The sequence below is a fragment of the Saccopteryx bilineata genome, chromosome 3 (genome assembly GCF_036850765.1).
Source record: "Saccopteryx bilineata isolate mSacBil1 chromosome 3, mSacBil1_pri_phased_curated, whole genome shotgun sequence".
Lineage (NCBI taxonomy): Eukaryota > Metazoa > Chordata > Mammalia > Chiroptera > Emballonuridae > Saccopteryx > Saccopteryx bilineata.
This window is the reverse complement of record NC_089492.1, coordinates 42030793-42054847: the sequence shown is the minus strand read 5'-3', so window position 1 is coordinate 42054847 and position 24055 is coordinate 42030793. Positions and strand designations below refer to the sequence as shown.

Sequence of the window (24055 nt, the reverse complement as noted above, 5' to 3'; positions counted from 1 at the left end):
TTGAATACTTGTCTGATTAACTTCTTTAGTGTTTTCCTGGTGGTTTTTCAGTGCTCTTCGGTGGTGTCATAATGCCTCCACTGCACACTGGTGACAGCTGTCCCCCTTTCCTGAAGGTGTTTATGTAATTTACTTCATCCTACACATGTGAAGAAATCATGCAGAGATTAACTGCTAAGATAAAGCATTGACAAATAAAAACAGACTTTGGGAAATTAATTTGAGGCTACATAGGCTTAATATAAGTGGTGTCTTTTATGTCTTTGCAACTTTGACTAGTCATATTCTAGAGGTTCAGCAATTTGAACTGCTGTAAATAGCTATTTTTTAAAACAACCTTGATCTTCCCCCACCCCAAGTGAGAAGCTGGGAGGGGGTGTGACAGACTCCTCCATGCACCAGACCAGGATCCACCCGGCATGCCCACCAGGGGGCGATGCTCTGCCCATCTGGGGCATTGCTCCACTGCAACTGGAGCCATTCTAGCACTGAGGCGGAGGCCATGGAGCTGTCCTCAGTGCCCGGGCCAGCTTTGCTCCAAAAGAGCCTTGGCTGCAAGAGGGGAAGAGAGAGAGAAAGGAAGAGACGGGGGAAGGGTGGAGAAGCAGATGGGCACTTCTCCTATGTGTACCCTGGCTGGGAATCCAGCCCGTGACTTCCACACACCGGGCTGATGCTCTACCCAGAGCCAACCGGCCAGGGCCCTCAACCTTGGTCTTAAACTTAAAATTTTGCGTTACTAACTTTTCTACATTTTGAAATCATTGTGCCCATTAGAGCTTTCTATCCTCTTACTATCTTATAGAACTGCCTGAAGTATTACTCCCTGGCATGCTTACTGTCAGTTTCAGTGACTAGATAGTAAGCCCAGAAAACCCCACAAGAAACATACCAGCATAGCCAGATAATTTGTGTGTGTCTGGATATTGTGTCTGTCTTCCATAGAAATCTTCTTAAACATCTTCAGCTTCACTGCACTAGTACGTTTTACTACACTGACAAAAGGCACCATCCAATCTACACATTCAGAAATGCTGTCCCATTCCAAACCTAGAGAAAAGAATGTGAAGGTTACATCAGAAAGTATCTAACGTATGTATGCCTAATGAATTTGTTCCTGCTTCCAAATTTAAGGGTATTTTAAAACATTAAAAAACCCAAAATCAAGTTTTAGCAAGTCAAAACAGATGACTCTCAAACTATTTATAATGTCACTATTTTGAGGAAGAAAAAAAGAACTTAACCAGTACCTTCTATACATGAAATCAAAATTGTCAAAACTCAAAGAACTCTTAGAGCTATAATCATGTTTAACTTCCAATGGATTTAAATTCCATTTGAACTTATTTTTGGGTACACACTGAGGATTAGAAAAAACAGAAAGGAAGGTAATCACTACACTGCTCAATGTTTTCCATTAAAAATTTAAATTCCTGTTTATAACTATACTAAATTTCATAAATTAATAGTCTCTTTACAAGTTGTGAACAGGTAAGAAGGTAAAACGTCTTACCGGAGGCTTTCTTAACGACTTCAATGGAGGTAAAATGGCACAAGGCAGCAGCAGCCAGTATTCTGTACTGGAACTCTAATGAATCAATGGTTAGAATACACAGATCTAAAAGCTAACAAAGGAAAAAGCAAAAGTACAAGTATTTAGGAGGAAAAGGATAAGTACTAGACATCACTACTAAATATCAGCTAACATTTCAGAGTGTCTGATACAGACCACATGCCAACACTGCTATAATTAAAGGGATCCAAAGATAAATAAGCCACTATCCTGAAGGAAGTCTAGTCTGGGGATGGGAGGTCAAAAAGTGAGCAGGACTACTGCACAATGATGTTGGGGTAGGAAGGGCACCTGATCCAGAGTGGGGAAGACAAGACTTGTGTGGCTTAAAGGAATCTTAGACAAGGCAGCCAGGAAGACTTGAACTAGAGAGTGCTCTAGGAATAGAAAGTTTCAAAGGTAAGCGAGAAAGTATTTCCCTGGGAATTCAAGTAATTCAGATCATCTAGATTAAATAATAAGGAGCACCTTCATTCTGTATTTTAAAAAGGGTTGGTGTACCTGCAGAAGCACAACAACCTAGGTTAGAACATACAGGGTTTTTAAAAGTCAGATTTAGTGTTTTGATCATTGAAAATTACTAGATTTTTAAGTCAGGATAGTTTTTTTAATTTTTTAAAAATTTATTAATTTCAGAGAGGAGAGACAAGGGGGGAGGAGCAGGAAGCATCAACTCCCATATGTGCCTTGACCAGGCAAACCCAAGGTTTCAAACTGGCGACCTCAGCGCTCCAGGTCGATGCTTTATCCACTGCGCTACCACAGGTCAGACAAGTCAGGATAGTTTTAAGAACCATCTGTTAGACTACGGTGAAGCAGATACAGAAGAAGAAAATGTTCCTAACCGGTGAGATTGGTTGAGGCAGTATAATCCAGACAGTAAGAGTTGTAAAAGGGCTAGATTTCAGAGACCCATAGTGATAGCTGTCCAGTGGAATAAAACTTAAATTTATGTTTGCCCTCCCTGGACTGGAAGGTAGAAAAATGAGAGGAGCTGGAAATGAAATACACACCTCTAGAAATGGTTTCTATATTATTTATCAAAACTCTATCAAAAGGGTATATATTGCTTATGATAATTTGGGGTACTGGGGGTTGATAATAAGCCTTCAGTAAAAAGTTTTATAAAATGAGCCAATTACAGTATATTTACTGGTTGTCCAGTTTTAGTGTTCAAAATATGTTTACTAGATTTTAACATCTTAAAGTGAGAATGTAGATTTTCTTCACTTATATACGGCAGTTACAGCAGCCTCAGATACTATGAGAAGTAGACAGGAAAGAACGGTACCCTCCTTTACTTACTTTGTTAGGCTATCTGTTATATGCGGGCTTAGGAAAATTTAATTTGAACTTAAATTTAAAAAATTGTAACTAAATAAGGTGATTTTAATTCTAATATGTGAAATATATACTCTGTATTCAAATATAAGAAAAGTAGGATAGACATATAGAATAACTTCATACTATTATAAAGCCTGGAGACAACTGGCTTAAAAATACCTTTTCCTCCACTTTATATTAAAAAGAGGTATTTCTCTAATTTGGGCTCTTAAGGAATGAAAAGTACTCATAATGTATATATTTACACTCAGTTTAAAAACTTGTTTCCTAAAATTAAGCAACAAATACTGGGGACAGAATTTTATGCACCAGAAGTTTTGTTCTAATCAATTAAGGAGTGAATTTAATTCAGTAAGCTGCCAGTTTGTTGTATAGCCTATTTAAGACAACATACACAAAACCTGTAATTAACAATAACATTACCATATAGTCAGTAACAATGTCAATACCTGAGCTATCTGAATGAACTTTTCCTGAGAATACTGAGGTAGGAGAACTTGAGGGGCATCTTTAACTGCATCAACTTGGAGGAAGAGATTTAGCCAGGAGATGATTGTTACAGGACAAAGTTCCCATTTTAAAGCCTGTTAATGAAATTAAAATGTTTGTTAATAAATGTAGGTACATAAATATCACAGTATATGACTACTTTCTTAGCTAGTCATTTAGGAAACTTTCTGCTTTTAGGCTTATTTCTCCCTAGGAGTTTTATTATTCTGATCGCATTTTTATTCAAGATACAGATATCTCATAATCTAAAGTTGCTTGTGTTTTATACTCCATTAGGACATAGACCCCTTTATTCTTTAGTTGTCTTTATTTACACAGTTCATTCGGCCTGTTATTCATTCCTACCTTTTTCATTTCTTGCAGCTCATGATCTTCCAAATCTGTTCCCTACTTTATTAAAACTACCTTTTTAAATTTTTTTTAAATTTTTTTTATTTATTTTATTTTTTTGTATTTTTCTGAAGCTGGAAACAGGGAGAGACAGTCAGACAGACTCCCGCATGCGCCCGACCGGGATCCACCCGGCACGCCCACCAGGGGCGATGCTCTGCCCCTCCGGGGCGTTGCTCTGCTGCGACCAGAGCCACTCTAGCGCCTGGGGCAGAGGCCAAGGAGCCATCCCCAGCGCCCGGGCCATCTTTGCTCCAATGGAGCCTTGGCTGCGGGAGGGGAAGAGAGAGACAGGAAGGAGGGGGTGAGGGTGGAGAAGCAAATGGGCGCTTCTCCTATGTGCCCTGGCGGGGAATCGAACCCGGGTCCCCCGCACACCAGGCCGACACTCTACCACTGAGCCAGCCGGCCAGGGCAAAACTACCTTTTTAACTGTATTCAGTGATCCACAACTAATTCCATTCAGATCTTTCAAGAACTGATTCTAGACTTTTTCTTTCTTTTTGTTGATCTCCAATGACTTCTAGACAAATATAAAAGTTTAAAAATAAACACACTAATTTATATCTTTTTCTCCATGAAGCCCTGGGACTTTACCATTTTAAGAAGTCCAAAATTATTAGGAGAGAAAAAAGGGTTTTAACACCTGTAAAACTGCCCAGAAAATGCCATTGTCCCTTTACATCCTCCTTATACTATACTACTGGATAATTTTGTTATTAAAACAGTATCAACAAGCCAACAAGACCCCAACGAAGTTATCTGAATGTTAACAGTTTGTAAACAAATTTATGATTTATATTATGTGTATATGGAAGTCATATTAATTGGGTTTTCTTGTGTTTCCTATTAATAAACCTATGATGTCCAAACTTAGTGACATACTTTATAGTAGTTTGTATTTACTCTTTTTTTTTTTTTAAGTGAGAGGAGGGGAGATAGACTTCCACATGTGCCCCATCCAGGACCCACCTGGCAACCCCCATCTGGGGCTGATGCTCGAATCAACTGAGTTAATCAGTGCCTGAGGTTGATGCTTGGATCAACCAAGTCATCCTCAGCGCCTGGGGCCAGTGCTCGAACCATTCGAGCCACTGGCTTGCAAGAGGGGAAGAGAGAGAGAAGGGAGAGTGCGGGGAATAGAAGCAGATGGTTGCTTCTCGTGTGCCCTGACCAGGGATCAAACCCAGGGTGTCTGCATGCAGGGCCAATGTTCCATCCACTGAGCTAACCAGCCAGGGCCACATTCATTCTTTAATCTAATTGAAGGCTTGATTAAATACTTTTATGCTTCTTTCCTCCACTTTCCTAATAATAGCCCTTTTTCTGCATATAGAAAACATTCAGTGAAATAACTCTCATTCTGTGCTGTAAGAAGGGGAAAAGAAGATTTAAGAATCATTTTTGGAATTCATATATATATATATATATATATATGATAATGCTAACTACTACCTACATTTTGAAAGTGTTGTTTTAACCATGTAAATTAAGAAAGTAGTATATTTGCAATATGGAAACTTGAATGATACAGAAAAATAGTTTACAGGTTAAGTAAGTTCTCCAATCTATACCATTGTCAGTATTTTGCATTAGCCTCTTAGAACTGGATCCTAATACTAACACCTCAGTGTTGATTATTTACATTGTAGTCTTTGAAATCCAGTAATAATTACTGTTATTAAATTGAAACTAGAACTAATAAAGATATAATTACTACTTACCTTTAATATAATGAGTTCCATTCTTAGGATATCTTCTTCACTGCAAGCACCATCCGTGACATAAGCAAACTCTTGGAGTTTAGGAGCGTAGATTTCCTTTAAAATTAACATTAAGCATAGTTGGGACTGAGTTTAAAATAAAAGAATTATATATATATAGAAATCACCTATAGGCTTCATTTTTAAAGACAACTTCACAAAGTGATAACAAATTTTTGTAAAATAATTCTACAATAGCCAAAGCAACCTTACGTTTAAAGACATTTTTCATACCTAGGTCTAAATTAGCCAACTATAGTGACTGAGACTTATTTTCATAGAATTGATCTTGAATTCTACTTAATAAAAAACAGTATTTTAACCAGTTATTTCAATAAAAAAATGTCAAACTTGTTTAAAGATTGCCTGTTGGTCTGAACAAAACAAAATATTCAACAAAGTTCCTGCAACTGAAAACATTTCCTTTACCCTGATACAAAAGTATGGTTTATCAGAAAGTACAGTTTGGCTGATGACAGGTCTGCTTTAACAGTCAGAGAACTAGAGTGACCAAAAGAGCAGAGAGATGCCTGCCACAGATGACAACAGACTAAAGATCAAAATTTCAGTCTAGAAAGATACCTGAAACAAAGTATGATTCTAGTAAGAACAGACTAAAAGCAAACTATTTCACCAAATTTGGCAGAATTTGGAGATAGTTCTTAAAACTCAAAAGGCAAATATGGGAGAAAGAGAAAAATTCAAGGAAATTAATGCATGATTTATTTAGTCCTCCTGCCCTCCAAATAACATATGCTTCAAAAATTTCAGAGGAAGGTATTAATGGTATTCATAATGATCTTCAGCACATTAGAAAATTTATTGATTTTAGAGGGAGAGGAAGGTAGAGAGAGAAACACTGATTTGTTGTTCCACTTATTTATACATTCACTGGTTGATTCTTGTATGTGCCCTGACTAGGGAGTGAACCTGGAACTTTGGTACATTGGCATGATGCTCTAACCAACTGAGTTACCTGGCCAGGATATTCATCATGCATTAAGAAAAGTATACTGAGGTGTGAAGGAAAATCTCAGGAAAGGAGTTGCCTTCTTGCACCACCACCACATAATCAGCATATTTTGTTTGGCAGAATGAGACATGGAACATTTCACTTAGATGCTAATTCCGGAATCAAAACAGAAGTTTAGATACTGAAAAGGAACTATGATAATTCATCCTTGTATCCAAATCATAATATTCAGAGAATGCATTTTTTAAAAAACCACCATCTTTCCTAAGGAGTTAATATCAAAGTACTACAGTAATATATTCTGGAATTTATGTGTTGATTTTAAAAACTGGGTGGATAAATATGTCTCTGGGTGAACTCAGAACTTACCTCAAGTTTGGAAGCAATGAATAATGTTGTAATTCCAATGAGCTGAAGCATATTTTTATTTATATCCTTTTGCGTCAACATAAATCTGTCAAAAAAGTCTTGTGCAAGATAAAATGTTTCCCTATGAAGTGTGTATACTTCACATACCTAGACAAAAATCCAAGAGATTTAAATATTCCATGAATTTCTCCAAATTAGAAAGTTATATCTTAGCATACTAGGCTTTATAATATTCCTAAGCCCAACTTTGCTTTTTAGGATACCAAAGCTATGCTGAGGGGTTTGGGGTAGATAACATGCACTAAGAAGATAAATCTATTACCACCCTCACTTACTCTTTCAGTTCTTTTCCCCACATGAACTTAGTACATTTATTCCTAGTTATATTTATACTTGAACTGACTATGAATGAGAACTTTTTTCTATTAATTTCCTAATTGTTTATTGCTGACAAATGGCTAGGTTTTCATGCTTAATTTATAGTCTTATTCTAATAGTTCCAATTGATTCTCATCATTTTAGGTAGATATTTAACTAAAAAAATGACAGTGGTTATTTTCCATCTGAACCATAATCCTTTTTCCCAATCCTGTATACTAAGACAAAGTAGTTTAACACTGATATATTATATTCGATAGTTTTGCATATATAATCATATATCCTGCTCACAAAGATCGGGATATTTCAAAATGAATACGAAGCTATAAAATATCTCCTAATTTTTGTGAGTAGTATATTTAATGAAAAATAAGAATAAATTTGATAGACAACCACTGGATAAAAATTAATGTTAAAAATAAAATCAACATAATTGTGCTTAAATTGCTTCCATGATCATTAAACACTTAGGGAAAAATAAAAAAATCTTCCTGTACTCACATGATTAAAAAACAATTTTCTTTTCTAGTCAGAATAAGGAATTAAGATGATTTGACTGAGAAGGACACTTTGTAGTTTTAAAAATGTTTTCTGAATAGCTTGTGACAGGTCTGCTTTACCATGTTGTTACTCCACCAAAAAGCATGTAGTTTTTCTCCCTTAGAATACATCATCTCTCTCTACCTTAGAGATAGGGAAACTAAGAGTGAAAATGTTTGTCTTCAACGCAAGTAATCATTTACTCAATGGTAATTATTTTAGAATTGTCCTTAGAATATTATTCTAAAAGATTATTCTAAATAGAATTATAGTTATCCTAATAGAATAATTATTTTCGAATTATCCAGAGAAAGGGAATGGGCTTTATAAACAAGAAAGTTCTGGCACACATCTCTAAGGACTTCAGGATCACTATTATTCCTTTAGATTAATGGTACAGTGCATTTCTGAAAGAAATAGAGGTTTATAATATAGGGAAGCTACATGAAGCCTAGAGGGTGTAGGGCTTCTGGATATTAAAAACCTCATTGTGTAGGACATAGAAATCAAGATTACAAATCAATTTGATTTTGGTGATTCAGAAAAGGACTTCTGAAGGCCCTGAAGCCTAGTCCTGGTTTTTTCACGTTGCATAGCAGAATTCAAAACTTTGTTAACTAGCCTGACCAGGCGGTGGCACAGTGGCTAGAGCTTTGGGCTGGGATGCGGAGGATCCAGGTTCGAGACCCCGAGGTCGCCAGCTTTTGCACGGGCTCATCTGGTTTCAGCAAGGCTCACCAGCTTGGAACCAAGGTCGCTGGCTTGAGCAAGGGGTTTCTCAGTCTGCTGAAGGCCCACGGTCAAGGCACATATGAGAAAGCAATCAATGAACAACTAAGGTGTTGCAACGAAAAACTGATGATTGATGCTTCTCATCTCTCTTTGTTGCTGTCTGTCCCTATCTATCCCTCTCTCTGTCTCTGTAAAACAAAATAAAACAAAACACCTTGTTAACTAGACTATTCATCTTGAATATCCTCAGCACCTAGAATGCTGCCTGTACACAGCAATACCCAGGTACCAATTCTAAATTGGGTTGGGGTTATATGGGATGTAGTGGCTATGTTCTCATGATTTTACTCTTATAGACAGTAATTTTCCATTTTGATACCATCAACTACATACAGTAAGTACCTCCGTCCCCAAGATGGCTGCTGGCAATGGATAATACAGTATAATATGAGGGCACAATGAAGGTACATTTATGTTATACAGAGACAGGAAATTTGTATTGCTGGAACATACCTCTAAAAGCCAATCTAGTAGTATTGACCTCATTTGTGGTTCCAAGTCAGAGTGCAGAACTTCAAAATGTTTGTCATGAATGTATCGGGTCTCTTTCTTTAACATGTTTAGCCAGACATCATTTGAACATGCCCAGCTATGGAAAGGGGGTGAAAAGAAATAATTTGTGTGATCTACATAATATATAAGCTATCTGTAAAAACTCAACTTTAAGATACTGAAATCCAATTTTCAATTAGAACTTGGAAGGGAGAAACTCTTAAAGTAAATTAGGAAAAAGCTGCTACCTTAAGTTTTAGAAACTATTTCTTTAGCATGAAAAGCCTGAAATTATACAGCAAAAACTTGGATTATGATAATCTAAATTTGTAGGTTTTGAGTGTTTTCTAGTCCCCATTTATTTATAATTTATAAGGTTCCTGTTTAAGATTACCATGCTTTTTCAAATGCAATACTAAAGAGGTAAATAATTAAAGCATATGATCCCAGTAGAGACAAGTCTCAATCACCTCCAAATAGGTCACCAATAGTAGTCACTTATAGTGGGGGTAAGGTGGGATAGAGTATGGGGGAAGGGAAGGATTGGTAAGTTTAAATGAGTCCATTAATTTCCTTATTAAAGTAAAATATAAATTACTACACTAGATGTTTTGTATAAGCTGTACATCCTAGTCCTAGTCATTAACTAGAAAAAAGAATTATAGACCTTAGTTACTAAGCTTGGTAAGAAATAAATAGGGTCGATATATCTAATGATAATGCTGTACATGTTAAAATGCTTCCAACCTAACAATTCAAATAATTTAAACTCCATTGGAAAAGTGATTCAGTTCTTTTCTGATAAGGCTTAGAGTACTCAGGCAAATGAAAATAACTTTACAGAATCAATGTTTTAAATTTCCCTATCAAAGACTATACTTTCAGGAATCATTTCTATAGTTTAATTTCCCTACCATTTGCAAATAGCACTATTCAGATTAAATATGCTCAAATATTAGTAAAGAAAATAAATTTTTATGTCTATCTTAACATGAAGTAAAAAAATAAAGTAGTGCCATATATAAAATCAGTACAATTTTAACTGCTGACATTAAATTACTGAAATTTTTCTTACCTTAAATCAGGCAAAGGTGAAGGGTTAATAAAAAGATTTTTAAATCTGTAATTTGTAAATCTGGAGAAGTCACTTGTTCCTATTTCTTTGTGGGGTGTTTCAATGATAATGCAAGGACTAACCCCTCCAGACAATACAGGTGGCCAACAATTCTGTCATTAAAAAAAAAGAATATTTGTGCAACAGGAAACCAACTTTTTGTCTGGGATCTTTCACAAATGTAAGCTAATATTTCTAAATAGTCTAGTTTTCCCCAAATACCATCGTTAGCTAACATGCTGACAATGTAGTTAAACAAGTTGACATATTTTTATAAATAAGCCACATAACTAATAGCAGTTCATAAAGATTAACAGGATGTTCTAGACCAGTAGTTTTCAACCTTTTAAACTTGAGAATCAGTGAAAATAGAATTATTTCGGGGACCACTAAGGCAGAAATCACCCTGAGCATAAGTGAATTTGACTAAAATCACTGGGTCTATAATCTTCATACAACAGCAGGGTGGTTAAATCTTTTGCAGACCGCCACTGAAAAACACTGTTCTAGACAACAAAATTCAATTCTGGAAATACAAGACATTAGATATTGGGGGAGCATTTGTAGTCAGACACTAATAACTTTCATAATTATAAAACTGAAGTTCTTCCTCCATTTGTATTCATCAGTAGTGGCAAGGGCACCCTGTTTTGTGAAACTACCCCTCCCCGCCCCCGGTCCAGTTAATCCTGCTTTGTCTGATACTTTAAATTACTTGCAGGTAAAACCTTAAAAATGGAAGCAAATGGAATCAATTACTTATATACTACTTGAGGATACTTTCCCCAATCAGTGCTGGTTTCAAAAAGAACCACTGTCTCTGAAGTGTTTTCTTTACAACACATAGGAATAGGTAGCAAAGGGCTAGGTGCCAGTCTGGTGGTTAGTGACCTCACGTCCTATTTATGCCCCAAGAAGCAGCTATTAGTATCCTCCACTACAGTCGGAGAGGAACAAAGAGCAGTACATTGGGACAGATTAGGCGGGCCCTGGTGCACTAGGCAGCTAGCTCCAAGAGGGAGCGAAATACAAAGAGGAACCAGCTGCTTCAAGGCAAACTTACACTGCAGCTGTAAGTAGGATTCAGGAACATATAAACCACCCTTAAGATAAGTGCCCTCCTGCTGACTCTCTGGGGGCATCAAAAGTAGATGTGTCAGAAGCATCTTTCTACTGCAAAGCCAACCCTAGTCTCACTCGTCCTGCGTTTGTTTTCTCCAAGCTCCCTTTCCCCCAAACCAACCCAGCCCAATTCTGCATTACCCTAATCTCATACTGATGTTTCTTGGCGACCTTTTCCTCTTTTCTTTTTTTGACATCCTAAAAATAGAAAAAACTACTGTTAAACTAAGGTCCCGACAAGCAAGTTCCTCTCCCGCCTTCCTCTCTCCCCCTAACTCACCTGTGCTGTTTTTCTCTTCTTGGGCTGAATTATCTGGGTTTCTTGGGGGGAATCAGTCTGGCTGGACTGGGGCTGCTGCTTAGCTTGTAAACGGCTACTGTTGTAAGTTAAAAACAAAACAAAACGTTTAATTAGTCATGTGTTTCAAAGGCAGCAGCTAACACTGAAACATATCTCCAAGACAAATAATGTTACCTGCGTCTTGACATTCTCTTCAGATGTACGAAACCTCTAGAGGGGAAGAGAGGAAACCCGAGTCAAACACACCGCCCTCTATATTCTCCAAGTGCCGAATCAGACGCTGACTCGGAGGTTACGGCCGGAGCCCCGCAGGAGACGGCCCGAGCCATTCTACCATGCTGGCCGGCACCGCACCAGTTAGCTCATGGTATTAATTTTGGGCACATGTCTGCATTTCCTCAACTTGCTGTACAGCTAGAGCGCAAAACTCCAAATAATTACAAAGCGCGCCCCAGCACCCCGAGTGCGCAGGGAGGAAGGTCTCCCCCAGATGGGTCTTCTCCCCACCCTCCACCCTCTCCCCGGTGCACCACGAGCGGGGCGGAGACAGCGACCCCACTCCGTCCTGGACGAGCCTCGGAGGGGGCTGTGGCGGCGAAACGCTGTGGAGAAGCCGGTTCCGCGCCAATTTGGAGCCGCAGTGGCGGGGAAGCAGGGGGCGGAGGGAGCTGAGACTTGTGTCACGTCCTTCAGTCTCCTTTTCCTCCTTCCCAGCCCCACCGGGCCCTGCTCGTCGTCTAGACGGGGCGCCGGGACCCCGGCTCCAGATGGGGGTGTCAGCGAAAGAACGCGGGTTCATTGAAAGACAGGGAAACTGCTGGTCGGGGAGCTTTTCTCCCCGTGAAGAGGACCCAGACACCCACCCTCTCCCGCGGGATACCTCCCCAAGTTCGGGTGGGCGAGAGAAGACCGCAGGATGAAGGGCTTTCCGGTGGGACTGGCACTGAGGGGCACCCCTACCTTCCCCGTCGCGGCCCCGACCCCCTGCCAAAGGTCTTGACAGGACCCATCCCACCAGCCGCCTAGAACTGAGCTCTTCCACGTTTCCTCCCTCAGGCTCCCGCCCGCGGAATGGAGCAGCCTAGGGGCTTCGCCGGGAGAGGGGGGCTTTCTTTCCTCCCGCATCCCGCCTTACACACCGCGCCTCCTCACCGCCAAACCCGCTACCGCTCTGCTCTCAGCTGGCGCCGGCGCCAACCCAATATATAGGCCGGGCCGGGCACGCCCCGCACGCATGCGCCTCAGACTGACACCTCCAGTCAGCGCGCTCCCTTCCCCAGTGCGCCCGCGCGGCTACCCGGCAGGCGCGCGCCCTGCCTCAGTGGCATCGGCTCACCTCTAGGGGATGAGGGCCCCTCTCAGGCCCTCAGGCGGCTGCCGCCCGCGCTCTACTTCACCTGCCTGCGCGGCCCGCCGGCGGGAGGGAGTCTTTCAAAAGCTCCTCCTCCGCGACCCGGCTCCCTGCCGGTCGGCTCCTGCACCTCCCGCCAATCTGTTCTTCCCTCCCGCTTTCAACTCCCGGATCCTGAGCGTGTCAGGCCGCGGCTCAGCCCCAGAGTACAACCAAGCGGAGGACGCTCAGGCAAGCATCGAGTGGCTAGGAAGTGGCCATCTGTGGTGCACCCCAGCCGTCCCGCCAAGGCCAAATGGAAACTGGGTTTTCCTTCGAGGCGCGAGACCAAGCGGCCCGCCCCCGCGGGAGGAGCGCCACTTGGGCTGCGAGCTGGCCAATGGGAGGCGGGGACGGCTGCACAACGTGGAGCGGCTGCAGAATGTAAACACAGCCGGGCGCGCGACGGCCCACGTGTATCTTCGCGCGGCCCGCATTTGGCCCCAGGACCCGCCAGGGGCTGCCAGGGGCCACGCAGGAGGGCGCCACGCTCGCGGATGCCTATCTTGCACATTGCTCCAGACCGAGGTACGGATCAACCCTGTTTTCCCGCTCTCCGCTCTGCCGACCGACTAACCCTCCCCGTGGGTGGCTTCCTCTGCACCCTGCTCCTGCTCGGCGGCTTCCTATGCTTTAGTCCCTGCGCAGGAAACGTTCGGACCGTGTCCCGCCGTTCCTTCCTCTGCTTCCAGCCTCCAGTTCCGGGGCCCCCAAGGGTGTACTGCTCCGGAGGGGGCGGGGGTGATACACTTTCCCCGTGAGCGCGGTGCCTCTCCCAGGGTGGGCCCGGGCCGGGCGGGAGCGCCGTCCCACTAAGCGCAGGCCCCGGGCCCCGCCCGCCGCCACCGGCGCGCCCAGCGGAGCCCGCGCGGGAGACGGCCGCCCGCCTCCGAGCTACAGCGGGAGGAGGCGGGCTCGACGCATTTCCTTCCCTTTGCCCCCGTATCTAAACTTGGGTTCCCTCTCTCCATTAACGCCCTCGCCCCAGCACGCCCCAAGACTGGACATCTCCCAGGAGGACATGCCGGTGATACTTCGCGAACAGGTTTTGTGGCGGAATAGGTGGCAGGAGCTGCCTACAGGAACAAAGACTCCCGGGGTGCAAGAGCTGTGCCTGGGTTACCGTGAACCCAGGCAGCTCCGGCCAGACCCTGGCCGGCCGGCTTCGTCTCTCTGACCTGCCCGCGAGTGAGCCGCGGGAGAGGGCCGGCGGATTGGTCCCTGGGGGCGCCTGGCTTCGCGGCGAAGGCCAGAGCCCTTCCGAGTTGCACCAGGAGGCGGCGGCTGGGACCCACCCAGGGTCTACTCCCCTCTTTTGTGCTGCGTGTTCCATATGGACCTTGGAGCCTAGAAATAACGAGTGCTTTTTGGGCTTTGGGACCAGCAGAGTCCATTTTTCCACTTTCTCTTTCGCTTCTTTTTTTTTTTTTTTTTTTTTTTTTTTTTGCATTTTTCTGAAGCTGGAAATAGGGAGAGACAGTCAGACAGACTCCCGCATGCGCCCATGCGCCCGACCGGGATCCACCCGGCACGCCCACCAGGGGCGATGCTCTGCCCACCAGGGGGCGATGCTCTGCCCATCCTGGGCGTCGCCATGTTGCGACCAGAGCCACTCTAGCGCCTGAGGCAGAGGCCACAGAGCCATCCCCAGCGCCCGGGCCATCTTTGCTCCAATGGAGCCTTGGCTGCGGGAGGGGAAGAGAGAGACAGAGAGGAAAGCACGGCGGAGGGGTGGAGAAGCAAATGGGTGCTTCTCCTGTGTGCCCTGGCCAGGAATCGAACCCGGGTCCTCCGCACGCTAGGCCGACCAGTCAGGGCCTCTCTTTCGCTTCTTAAAACTGTCTCGTGACGCTAAGTAATTGTTTCTCTCCCAAATTTACGCATGAGGAAATAGAGTCTTGCCCAAGATGACAGACTCAGAAGAGACCAGGATTTTGTCAGTCCCTAGAAACTTCATACCAGTTGTAATGCTTACGAGGGCTCTGTCGTTAAGGGAGGAGTTGCCTCCCTTTTACAGCCCCCTCAAAACGCTGTTTATTGTGAAACTTAGAGATCTAACGAAGTAGAACTGGATACCAGAATGAATGAATTTGATAATCAAAATACCAGGGATGTCGATTAACATTTTAGGATTAACCTTGGAGTACTGTATGCCCAGAGCTAGGCTAACTAGTAAATTACTTGAAAACAAGACTCCGGAATTTAAAATGTACTTTGGTCAATGCCCTTGACTATGAAGTGAAGAGAGTGCAATCATAGTAAAGGAGGAATTAAAAACACTCCTAACAAATGACTCTGCCATATTACATATACCTGGTCATTGATCAAGTGAGACTAAACAGACATGGGCTTGCCTGTCAGTTGGACTGAGGTTACAATTCTGTCTTGCTGCCAGCTATGGGATTTTTCTGAGCATGGGTGTCCTCTAGAAAAGATAAAACAACACATTTATTTCAAGGGTGTTTTAAAGATTACATTTGATCATGTATATTGAGACCATCTTGCACCTGTAACAGAGCAGATGTTCAGTGCTAGCTCTTGGCTCTACTGTCCACCCCCCTATAACTAGTTTATACCCATAGAAATTAATTTTAAGGATCCTGAATAAAACAGAAAGCTGAGTTATAAAATTGCTGTTCCCAGAATAATTTTGTTCATGTAGTCATCATGTAGAGTATCTATTTTAGGCATCATTATTCAATGTTATTTTTGTTTCATGTTTTTATATGTTTATTTTTAGTTCCCCTTCTTTTTTACCACTCATCCCAGCTTTAAAATTCACTTATTTTGAAATGTATGAAATTGCTGTATACTTGTAATAATTTCATGAATTTGGGCATTTTTTAAATTACATTATCCCCCATGTACATGCAAAATCAAAACACCATCATAAATAAACTATTGGCCTTTACAGTGCTTTCATTTTCAGAAGAGAAGGGGAGAAAAACCTAGAATATACTTAGGGGCCCAGGTTTTTAAAAGATTAGGCCCAGCCCACTTATTTCTTGCTCTCTGCATTTTTACCTCTTCTGTGAAGCCTTCCCAGACCCCTTCCTCTGTAGTTATGCTCACCTCACAGGACAATAATTATCTATTAAAATATCTTTTATTTTCCACTAGGCCTTGGACCTTGTTTTCATCTTTTCATAGCCAGGACCGAGCAGTTCAGAGGCACACATAGTAGGACCTCGGCAAATACTAAATTAAAGGATGCATAGGATATCCCATTATGAAACTTTTCATTCTCTATGGTTAGAATGATGAATGGTAGAATTAATATTAGGGTTTTTAAAATTAATAAACTGTTTTTTAGAAAAATGTTAGATTTACAGAGAAATTGAGCAGGTAGAACAGAGCTTTCATCTACTCTACCCACCATGCCACCTCACACACTTTCCCCTACTGGTGACACGTTACATTACTGTGCTGCCTTTTTTATCATGTGAGCCAATGTTAATGCATTATTAACTAAAGTCCATACTTTATTCACATTTTCTTAGTTTTATCCCAATGTCTTTTTACTGCTACAGGATCCAAACATCACACTTAGAAGCCATGTCTCCGTTAGGCTCCTCTTGGCTGTGTCAGTTTCTCAGACTTTATTTTTGATGTCCGTGACAGTTGTGTGGGGTGCTGGTCAAATATTTTGTAGGATGCCTTTCTATTGGAATTTGTCTGATGTTTTTTTCATGGTTATACTGAGGTTATGGGTTGGGAGGAAGAAGATCACAGAGGTAAATTGCCATTTTTATCACTTAATGTCAAGGTTATATACTATCAACATGGTTTATAACTGTTGGTGTTGACCTTGATCACCTGGTAGTGTTTGTCATATTTGTCCATTGTAAAAAGCCAACTGTCTTAGTTTTATTGTGAAAATAGTTTTGACCTTTTGGTACTCCTGAAAGAGTCTTTGGGACCCCGGGGGGCCACATATTGAGAACTGCAGAGCTAGTTTCCAAACTAGAATGCTGGAAGTCATTTAGTCATTCCTTTCTTCTATTTTCTGAGCTCCATCTTACTTGCTGAGTAAGATGATGTGCTAAGCTCTACTCTAAGCCTTTACATTGTATGAATTCCTATACTCCTCCACCAATACTATGAGGTAGGTGCTATTACTGTCATTCCTCCTTTACAGTTAAGGAAGCTGAGGCACAAATATAATATGCCCAAGATTCATAGTGGAGTCTGACTGTGGCACCCCTGTGCTGTGCTGTCTCCCATTACCACATCATTTCCAGATGAATCCTCTGGTTTTTCCACTGTCTTAGTTTAGGACTCCAATCTTTTTTCCATGAGTGCAGTAATCTCCTAACTGGTTTTCCTGACATATGTTGCCCTCTCTAATCTGCCTTCCAGTGTTTTGTCAAAGCTCTGTAGAAATTCTAAAGCACAGATCTCCCACACTGCCACTGCCTTGCTATGGATCACCTTGGGTTAAAGGCCAAAACCCGTAACACACAAAGGCTCATGTACCCAGGAAGTCCAACTGGATGCAGTTTTCTACACACCTGTCCTACTCACTTATACCTTGTACCTGCATCTCTCATTCTGCCCCCAGCTAACTCCCATATAGCCATTAATATTCAAATAAACACTGCCGTCTCTGGAAAGCTGCCCTGCCCTGAGATAGGTCTTTTCTTTATACTCCTACTTCCCCTGCTGCTCCCCTCTCCCCACCATGGGTGCCTCTACCACTGCCCTTACCAGGCTTTGGGGAGCTTCAAGGGCTGGGGCTGTCTCTTTCATTGCTGGCTGGAACCTGGCTGGCCAGAGCTCTGTGGGATGAATGGAGCATGAGCAGAGGTGTGCTAACTGGGAGTGGCCCTTATAACCAGACTTTGGGGAACACTTCCTTGAGAGAGCTTTGTAGCTGGCCCATTGGAAAACCCAGCAGGGACACAGCTGAGTGCCTCCGTCTAGGATCAGAGCAGTTCCTGGCCTCTGGAACTCAAGGAGTCTAGGCAGAGAGGGCCTGGCTCTGCTAGAGCTGCTCATGGCCACCATTGCAGGAAAGGTAGGGGTGGTGGCTTCAGAAGGAAGGCATCTTAGATGTGAGAACTAGAGCATACACTAGACATGGTTGGTCCAGCTCCCTGAGGGTTTGTGATACAACACAGTGTGGAGAAAGAACAGGGATAAACCGGGCAGTTAACAGAAAGCCAGAAGCTCTGGGTAGAGGTTGAAAAGGTAGGAAGGTACATGTGGATCAGCCTGCTCTGGGCCAGGCACTGTGCTTTTTAACTGGGGGATATGGCAGTGAACAAGAAATGGGCCCTGTTTACAGGACCTTACATTCTATTGAGGTAGAGGACAGAGAATAAATGTGTAACAAATAACTGTCATTAAACACTATGGAAAAGGTAAAATAAGATAATTTGATAGAGGGGACTACTTTAGCTGTGGTGGGTAGGGAGGGATCTGGGAAGGATTCAAGAGGAGCTGACATTTTTTCTGTATAGTTCATTTAGTAATCTGTCACACACTAGGACACAGTATTGAAGCAAATAAAAATTCCTGTCCCCTCAGAGCTTAATTCTAGTGGGAGGGGCATAAAAAACAAATAAATGTATTTCAGTAATAAGAAGGAAGAGGAAAAATAAAAGCAGCATAGAGATGTGATGGGCAGTGCTGTCCTAGTTAGGGGTTCCCTGTCCTAGATCGGAGTTCTCTGGTGTGATGTGCAAGCAGAGAACGGTGCAGTGGGAGAACAAGCCACGCAGATAGGGAGGAAGAACATTCCAGGCAGGGGAACAGTAAGTCCAGAGGACCTTGGCATATTTAATGAACAACAAGAACGTCAGTATAGCTGGAATGTAGTGGACAAGGGAGAGAGTAGGAGGAGAGGAGCAGGAGGGAGTGTCTTAAATGAGCATTGTGTTGGCAGTATGGAGAACATAGTCCAGCAGGGAGAGCGGTTAGTAGAGTAGTGCGATCAAGGTGAAAGATAATGGTGGCCTGAAACAGGGTGGGGTGCCAGGGTTGATGAGAAGTGGCTGCATTCAAGATATATGTTGAATTATATGGAGTGAAATAAGTAAATCAGAAAAAACCAAGAACTGCATTATTTCATATGTAGGTGGGACATAAAAACGAGACTAAGAGACATTGACAAGAGTGTGGTGGTTACGGGGCGGGGGGTGGGAGTAGGCTGGGAGAGGGTAAGGGGCACAAAGAAAACTAGATAGAAGGTGACAGAGGACAATCTGACTTTGGGTGATAGGTATGCAACATAATTGATCGACAAGATAACCTGGACATGCTTTCTTTGAACATATGTACCCTGATTTATTGATGTCACCCTAGTAAAATTAATAAAAAAGAAGTAAATAAAACAGTCATTGGAGCAGGAAAAAAAAGATATATGTTGAAGTTAGAACTGAAAGTATGTGCTGGTGGATTAGACGTACGGAACAGAGAACTCAAAGATGAGCAACTAGATGAAGGGTTGTCACTTACTAAAATGGGTAAGATAAAGGGAGGATGGGCTTTAGAGCAGCATAAAATCAAGTTGTTTATGGAGAGGTCAGATATTAAAGTATCCCCCCTATGTTTTATTGTGAAAACTTAAAATGTTCAGCAAATGGAAGGAACTTATAATAAACACACATATACCTACCGCCTAACTCCATCGACATTTTGCTGTGCTTACTCTATCACAGATCTCTCTATATATCCATTCCTCTTCCATCCTATTTTTTGATGCATTCCCAAATATATTTGGAGATATTAGTACACTTACAACTAAATACTTTATAATCCATTAGCATTAACAGATTTCAATATTTGTTTAGATATTTTTCTTTGGGGGTAAAATTTATAATGAAAAATATGTGTTAAATACACATTATTAATGGATATACTGTGTAACGCAAACTCCTGTCAAGTTGTAGAATATTATATCACTCCCTGAAAGTTTTCTTTCCCTGTTAATCCCCACTTCTACCTTCCTGGAGGCAACCACTGTTTTGACTTTTTCTCACTATAGATTGATTTTACTAGTTCTATACTAGAGAATTAATATACATAGATTCTATATGTATATATGACATATGAAATCATATATATACGCTTTTGAGTCTAGCTTTCACTTAATATAATGTTTTTGATTTTCACTGATGCTGTTGCATGTAGTGGTACTTTGTTCCTTTTCATTTTTTTTTTGTATTTTTCTGAAGCTGGAAACGGGGAGAAACAGTCAGACAGATTCCCGCATGCGCCCGACTGGGATCCACCCAGTACGCCCACCAGGGGCGACGCTCTGCCCACCAGGGGGCGATGCTCTGCCCCTCTGGGGGGTCGCTCTGCCACAACCAGAGCCACTCCAGCGCCTGGGGCAGAGGCCAAGGAGCCATCCCCAGCGCCCAGGCCATCCTCGCTCCAATGGAGCCTTGGCTGCGGGAGGGGAAGAGAGAGACAGAGGAAGGAGGGGGTGGGGGTGGAGAAGCAAATGAGCGCCTCTCCTATGTGCCCTGGCCGGGAATCAAACCCAGGTCCCCCGCACGCCAGGCCGACGCTCCACTGCTGAGCCAACCGGCCAGGGCCTTGAGTAGTATTTTATTGTATAATTATGACATAGTTTGTTACTTTTTAACTTTTATAAGTAAAGGTTCTAAACATTCTTGTACGTCCACAAACATATTCATTTCTTTTGGGTATAAACCAAGGAGTGGACTTGCTGGGCCATAGACTAGGTATAGGTCCACCAACAAAAGAATAGGTAAATACATTGTGGTATAGTCGTGTTATTGAGTACTGTGCTGTAGGTAAAATGAAGTGGAGCCATGTATATCAACATGAATAAATTTCAGAGACAATGTTTAGAGGGGTGAAAACAAATTTTAGATCAATAAATTCAGTATGATATAATTTATATAAAGTTTGAAAGCATGTGAAGCACATATTACACATAGTTATGGATACTTATGTAGTAACAGCATAAAAGCATGCTTTGCAAAAATAATCAATTTCAAGATCATGGTATCTTAGGGTGAGGGAAGAGGCGATGAATGGGACTTGAGGATTCGTAATTGGCTTCAACTATATGGATTAAGTTGTATTTCCTTAAAAGCATTGAAACAAGCCCTGGCCGGTTTGCTCAATGGTAGAGCGTCGGCCTGGTATGCAGGAGTCCCAGGTTCGATTCCCGGCCAGGGCACACAGGAGAAGCGCCCATCTGCTTCTCCACTCCTCCCCCTCTCCTTCCTCTCTGTCTCTCTCTTCCCCTCCCGCAGCCAAGGCTCCATTGGAGCAAAGTTGGCCCTGGGCGCTGAGGATGGCTCCATGGTCTCTGCCTCAGGCGCTAGAATGGCTCTGGTTGCAGCAGGGAGGTGCCCCAGATGGGCGGAGCATCGCCCCTTGGTGGGCATGCCAGGTAGATCCCGGTCGGGCGCATGCTGGAGTCTGACTGCCTCTCCGTTTCCAACTTCAGGAAAAAAAAAAAAAGCACCTGAAACAAATAGAGTAAAATGTTAAGGTTCTATAAAGTTGGGTGGTGGTTACATGTTCATTATATTAATCGCTCAAGTTTTTGGTTCTCTGATTGCACACTGGTTGAAGGAGCTTCTGAAGTAGTTATTTCATTTACTCACTTTGCACCTGCCTCCCACTTTTGTAGGTAATTGAGACTGTGCTGAACCTCCTCTTCTCAGACTCGCACTGGTGGCTGCCACAGTTCCGAAGAGGCTCCTTAGACACCCCACGGAGGAAGTCGGGGAGATAGCCCCTCGGACCTGCTCGGGTCAGTGCAGCCTGGCCAATGGCTTTCCAGCCTTCCTTCCCCACCTAGTTCCTAAACTTTGGTCTGCGATCTGCATCAGGTTCTCCCTTAAATACCAGTTCTAAACCACTCTTCAAATTGAGCTGTATTTAAAAATGTGTTCTGTTCCATTTTGGGGTTTTTTCTTCAGGACACTAACTTTACAGTTGTGCAGTTTTCTTTTTCTTATCTTCTATATCACTTATCACTCCTTCTCTAATGATTTTTATTAATTGCTGTTTTATCTTCCTCACTTTTATTTCTATTCTTTATGTCTTCCAGAATCCCTTACAGTGGTGTCTCCTCTCTCTTGTGTTTCTTGTCATTTATTTTCTGAAATGTTTCTGTATTTTCTTATACTTATTTTCTACATCCACCCAGTTGTTCTGTGTCCTGTTGTCACCTTTTGCTGCCTGATCATCTTTTACTTGAGTTCTTTATTTCTGCTTTGTCAACTTCCTGCACAGCTGCCACTGCCTCATAATATTTTTAAAAATTTAAAATAGGATGTTGTAATGCTGGTGGCTGAGGCCAAACAGATTTACATTGGATTTGGGCAAACGGTAGAGGAGTTGTGGAGCCAGAAAGCAATGGGTCATTCCGTTTATTAGAGTCTGCCAACGGCCAGCTCGGGAGCAAACAGGCAGGGGGAAACCTCTTCTCATGGCAGCAGGCCAGTGGTCAGGAAAACCACTCCTCGTGATGGCGGCCAGAGATCCGTGCAGAGGGAAAGTACCCCTGGCTGTATATAGGCGACACGTGTGGCTTTGTGCCATGTGCTCATGTACTAATTAATTATGCAAAGTGCTTGCAGCTGGAAAACAAGCCAGCAAGCCTAATACAGCTGTTTTCCCTACAAGTCCTTAGCAAGGCATTCAGAGCCTTCTACAATCTGGACCTGGTTTTACTTCCTTCTCTTAGGTGTGACCACTGCTCCAGCCAAACTAATCTACCACCATCCCGGAACCCATCGTGCACATCCCTTCTCTGTGTCCCTGCTGTTTCCCACAACAGCAGCGCCCCCGCCAGAGGTCTCTGTACGGAAGTCCTGTTTCTAGTCATCCAACATATATTTCTTCCTCTTCCACTCCCTCTCTTCTGGTATCAGAACCTACCCACTGCCCACCAACAGGAGTAGGTATTTACAACCTAGCTTGTCAATCACAGGGCCTCTTCTCTGGCCCCAGTTTCAGGGAAAGCTAAGTGGTTCAAGCAGGGTCAGAGTTCCCCCCCAAGTCTCCCTTCCACTAGAGCTAGCTCAGAAGTCTGCCTCTTTCCTTTGTGGCCACCATGTCAAAGAATGTTCATTTGGAGGAACACCCCACCTGGAAAAGGATATGGCAACACACAGAAGAGAGGGAGCGAGGTTCCTCGTGTAAGCCCTGGATTCACCCTAGGTTCCTAGTAACATAAGCCAGTCCATCATAGTTTAGCTCAAGAAACTGAGTCAATTTTGTCATGTACAACAGAGTATTGTAACATATATCATACTATATGGTGATTGTAATTTCCTACTTATTTTTCTGTATCCCCCACTGAAAGCCCTTTACTGCAGGACCCACACTGTTCACCAGTGGGTACCTAGCATTGTGCCTGGCCAGTATTAGTCAATAAATACTCAGTTGAAACTACATTTCTGCTTTTCCTAATTCTTCCCATCACTGATGGTCTTAGACCCCAAGACCTTCACGAAGCCTTCCACATCACATGAGAGAAGCTGTGTACAGTGTCTAGGACTGTGTTTGGCACAAAGCAGGCTGTCATCAGAGCTGCCCTTTTCTTGGCCCTAGTTACTTTTATTTAATCAAATGGCATCTACTCATATTGTCTTATCTTAGAGTATTTGTATTTCTCTTTTTAGTTTACAAATGTGATTATAAGTGAAGCAAGGACCTAGCACAGTGCCTCATACAAAAGAATCTGCAGTTGTTTTTTTGTTTGTTTTTTTTGTTCATATTGTATTTTTTTTTGTATTTTTCTGAAGCTGGAAACGGGGGAGACAGTCAGACAGACTCCCGCATGCGCCCGACCGGAATCCACCCGGCACGCCCACCAGGGGCGATGCTCTGCCCACCAGGGGGCGATGCTCTGCCCCTCCGGGGTGGGGCGTCGCTCTGCCGCGACCAGAGCCACTCTAGCGCCTGGGGCAGAGGCCAAGGAGCCATCCCCAGCGCCCGGACCATCTTTGCTCCAATGGAGCCTTGGCTGCGGGAGGGGAAGAGAGAGACAGAGAGGAAGGAGGGAGT

The 24055-nt window shown here is 42.8% G+C and overlaps 2 protein-coding genes across 4 annotated transcripts; one reads left to right on the top strand and one right to left on the bottom strand.

Annotated features, from left to right (window-relative positions):
* Window positions 1-10: 10 nt before the first annotated feature.
* Window positions 11-13171, bottom strand: CCNE2 (cyclin E2). Of its 2 annotated transcripts, none has more exons than XM_066266030.1 (12): window positions 13059-13171; window positions 11836-11871; window positions 11641-11737; window positions 11502-11558; window positions 10200-10351; window positions 9086-9221; window positions 6923-7069; window positions 5542-5637; window positions 3367-3501; window positions 1514-1625; window positions 893-1050; window positions 11-139 (listed from the first exon to the last, which is right to left on the bottom strand). In XM_066266030.1, the coding sequence occupies exons 2-12, from the start codon at window positions 11847-11849 to the stop codon at window positions 26-28; spliced, it is 1218 nt and encodes a 405-aa protein (XP_066122127.1). In that variant the 5' UTR covers window positions 11850-11871; window positions 13059-13171; the 3' UTR covers window positions 11-25. The 2 variants fall into 2 exon arrangements, with proteins under 2 accessions (XP_066122127.1, XP_066122126.1); XM_066266029.1 differs by lacking the exon at window positions 13059-13171 and adding an exon at window positions 12801-12819.
* On the top strand, window positions 13004-23432 carry LOC136329601 (uncharacterized). Of its 2 annotated transcripts, XM_066266031.1 has the most exons (4): window positions 13004-13579; window positions 14040-14096; window positions 21669-21791; window positions 22731-23432. In XM_066266031.1, exons 1-3 carry the CDS (start codon window positions 13007-13009, stop codon window positions 21771-21773), a joined length of 735 nt encoding a protein of 244 aa, XP_066122128.1. In that variant the 5' UTR covers window positions 13004-13006; the 3' UTR covers window positions 21774-21791; window positions 22731-23432. The 2 variants fall into 2 exon arrangements, with proteins under 2 accessions (XP_066122128.1, XP_066122129.1); XM_066266032.1 differs by lacking the exon at window positions 14040-14096.
* Window positions 23433-24055: the final 623 nt, after the last annotated feature.

What these genes read in the sequence shown, in the direction of transcription:
- CCNE2 (XM_066266030.1), bottom strand. An exon ending in AACATCAGTATGAGATTAGG is followed by an intron (nt 10,352 to 11,501) that starts GTAATGCAGAAT and finishes TTTTAATGACAG; the next exon opens with AATTGTTGGCCACCTGTATT. An exon ending in TCATTGCTTCCAAACTTGAG is followed by an intron (nt 5,638 to 6,922) that starts GTAAGTTCTGAG and finishes TTAATTTTAAAG; the next exon opens with GAAATCTACGCTCCTAAACT.
- LOC136329601 (XM_066266031.1), top strand. Translation starts at nt 13,007, where the DNA reads ATGAGGGCCCCTCTCAGGCCCTCAGGCGGCTGCCGCCCGCGCTCTACT. An exon ending in GCACATTGCTCCAGACCGAG is followed by an intron (nt 13,580 to 14,039) that starts GTACGGATCAAC and finishes CCCTCGCCCCAG; the next exon opens with CACGCCCCAAGACTGGACAT. An exon ending in CGGTGATACTTCGCGAACAG is followed by an intron (nt 14,097 to 21,668) that starts GTTTTGTGGCGG and finishes CCACTTTTGTAG; the next exon opens with GTAATTGAGACTGTGCTGAA.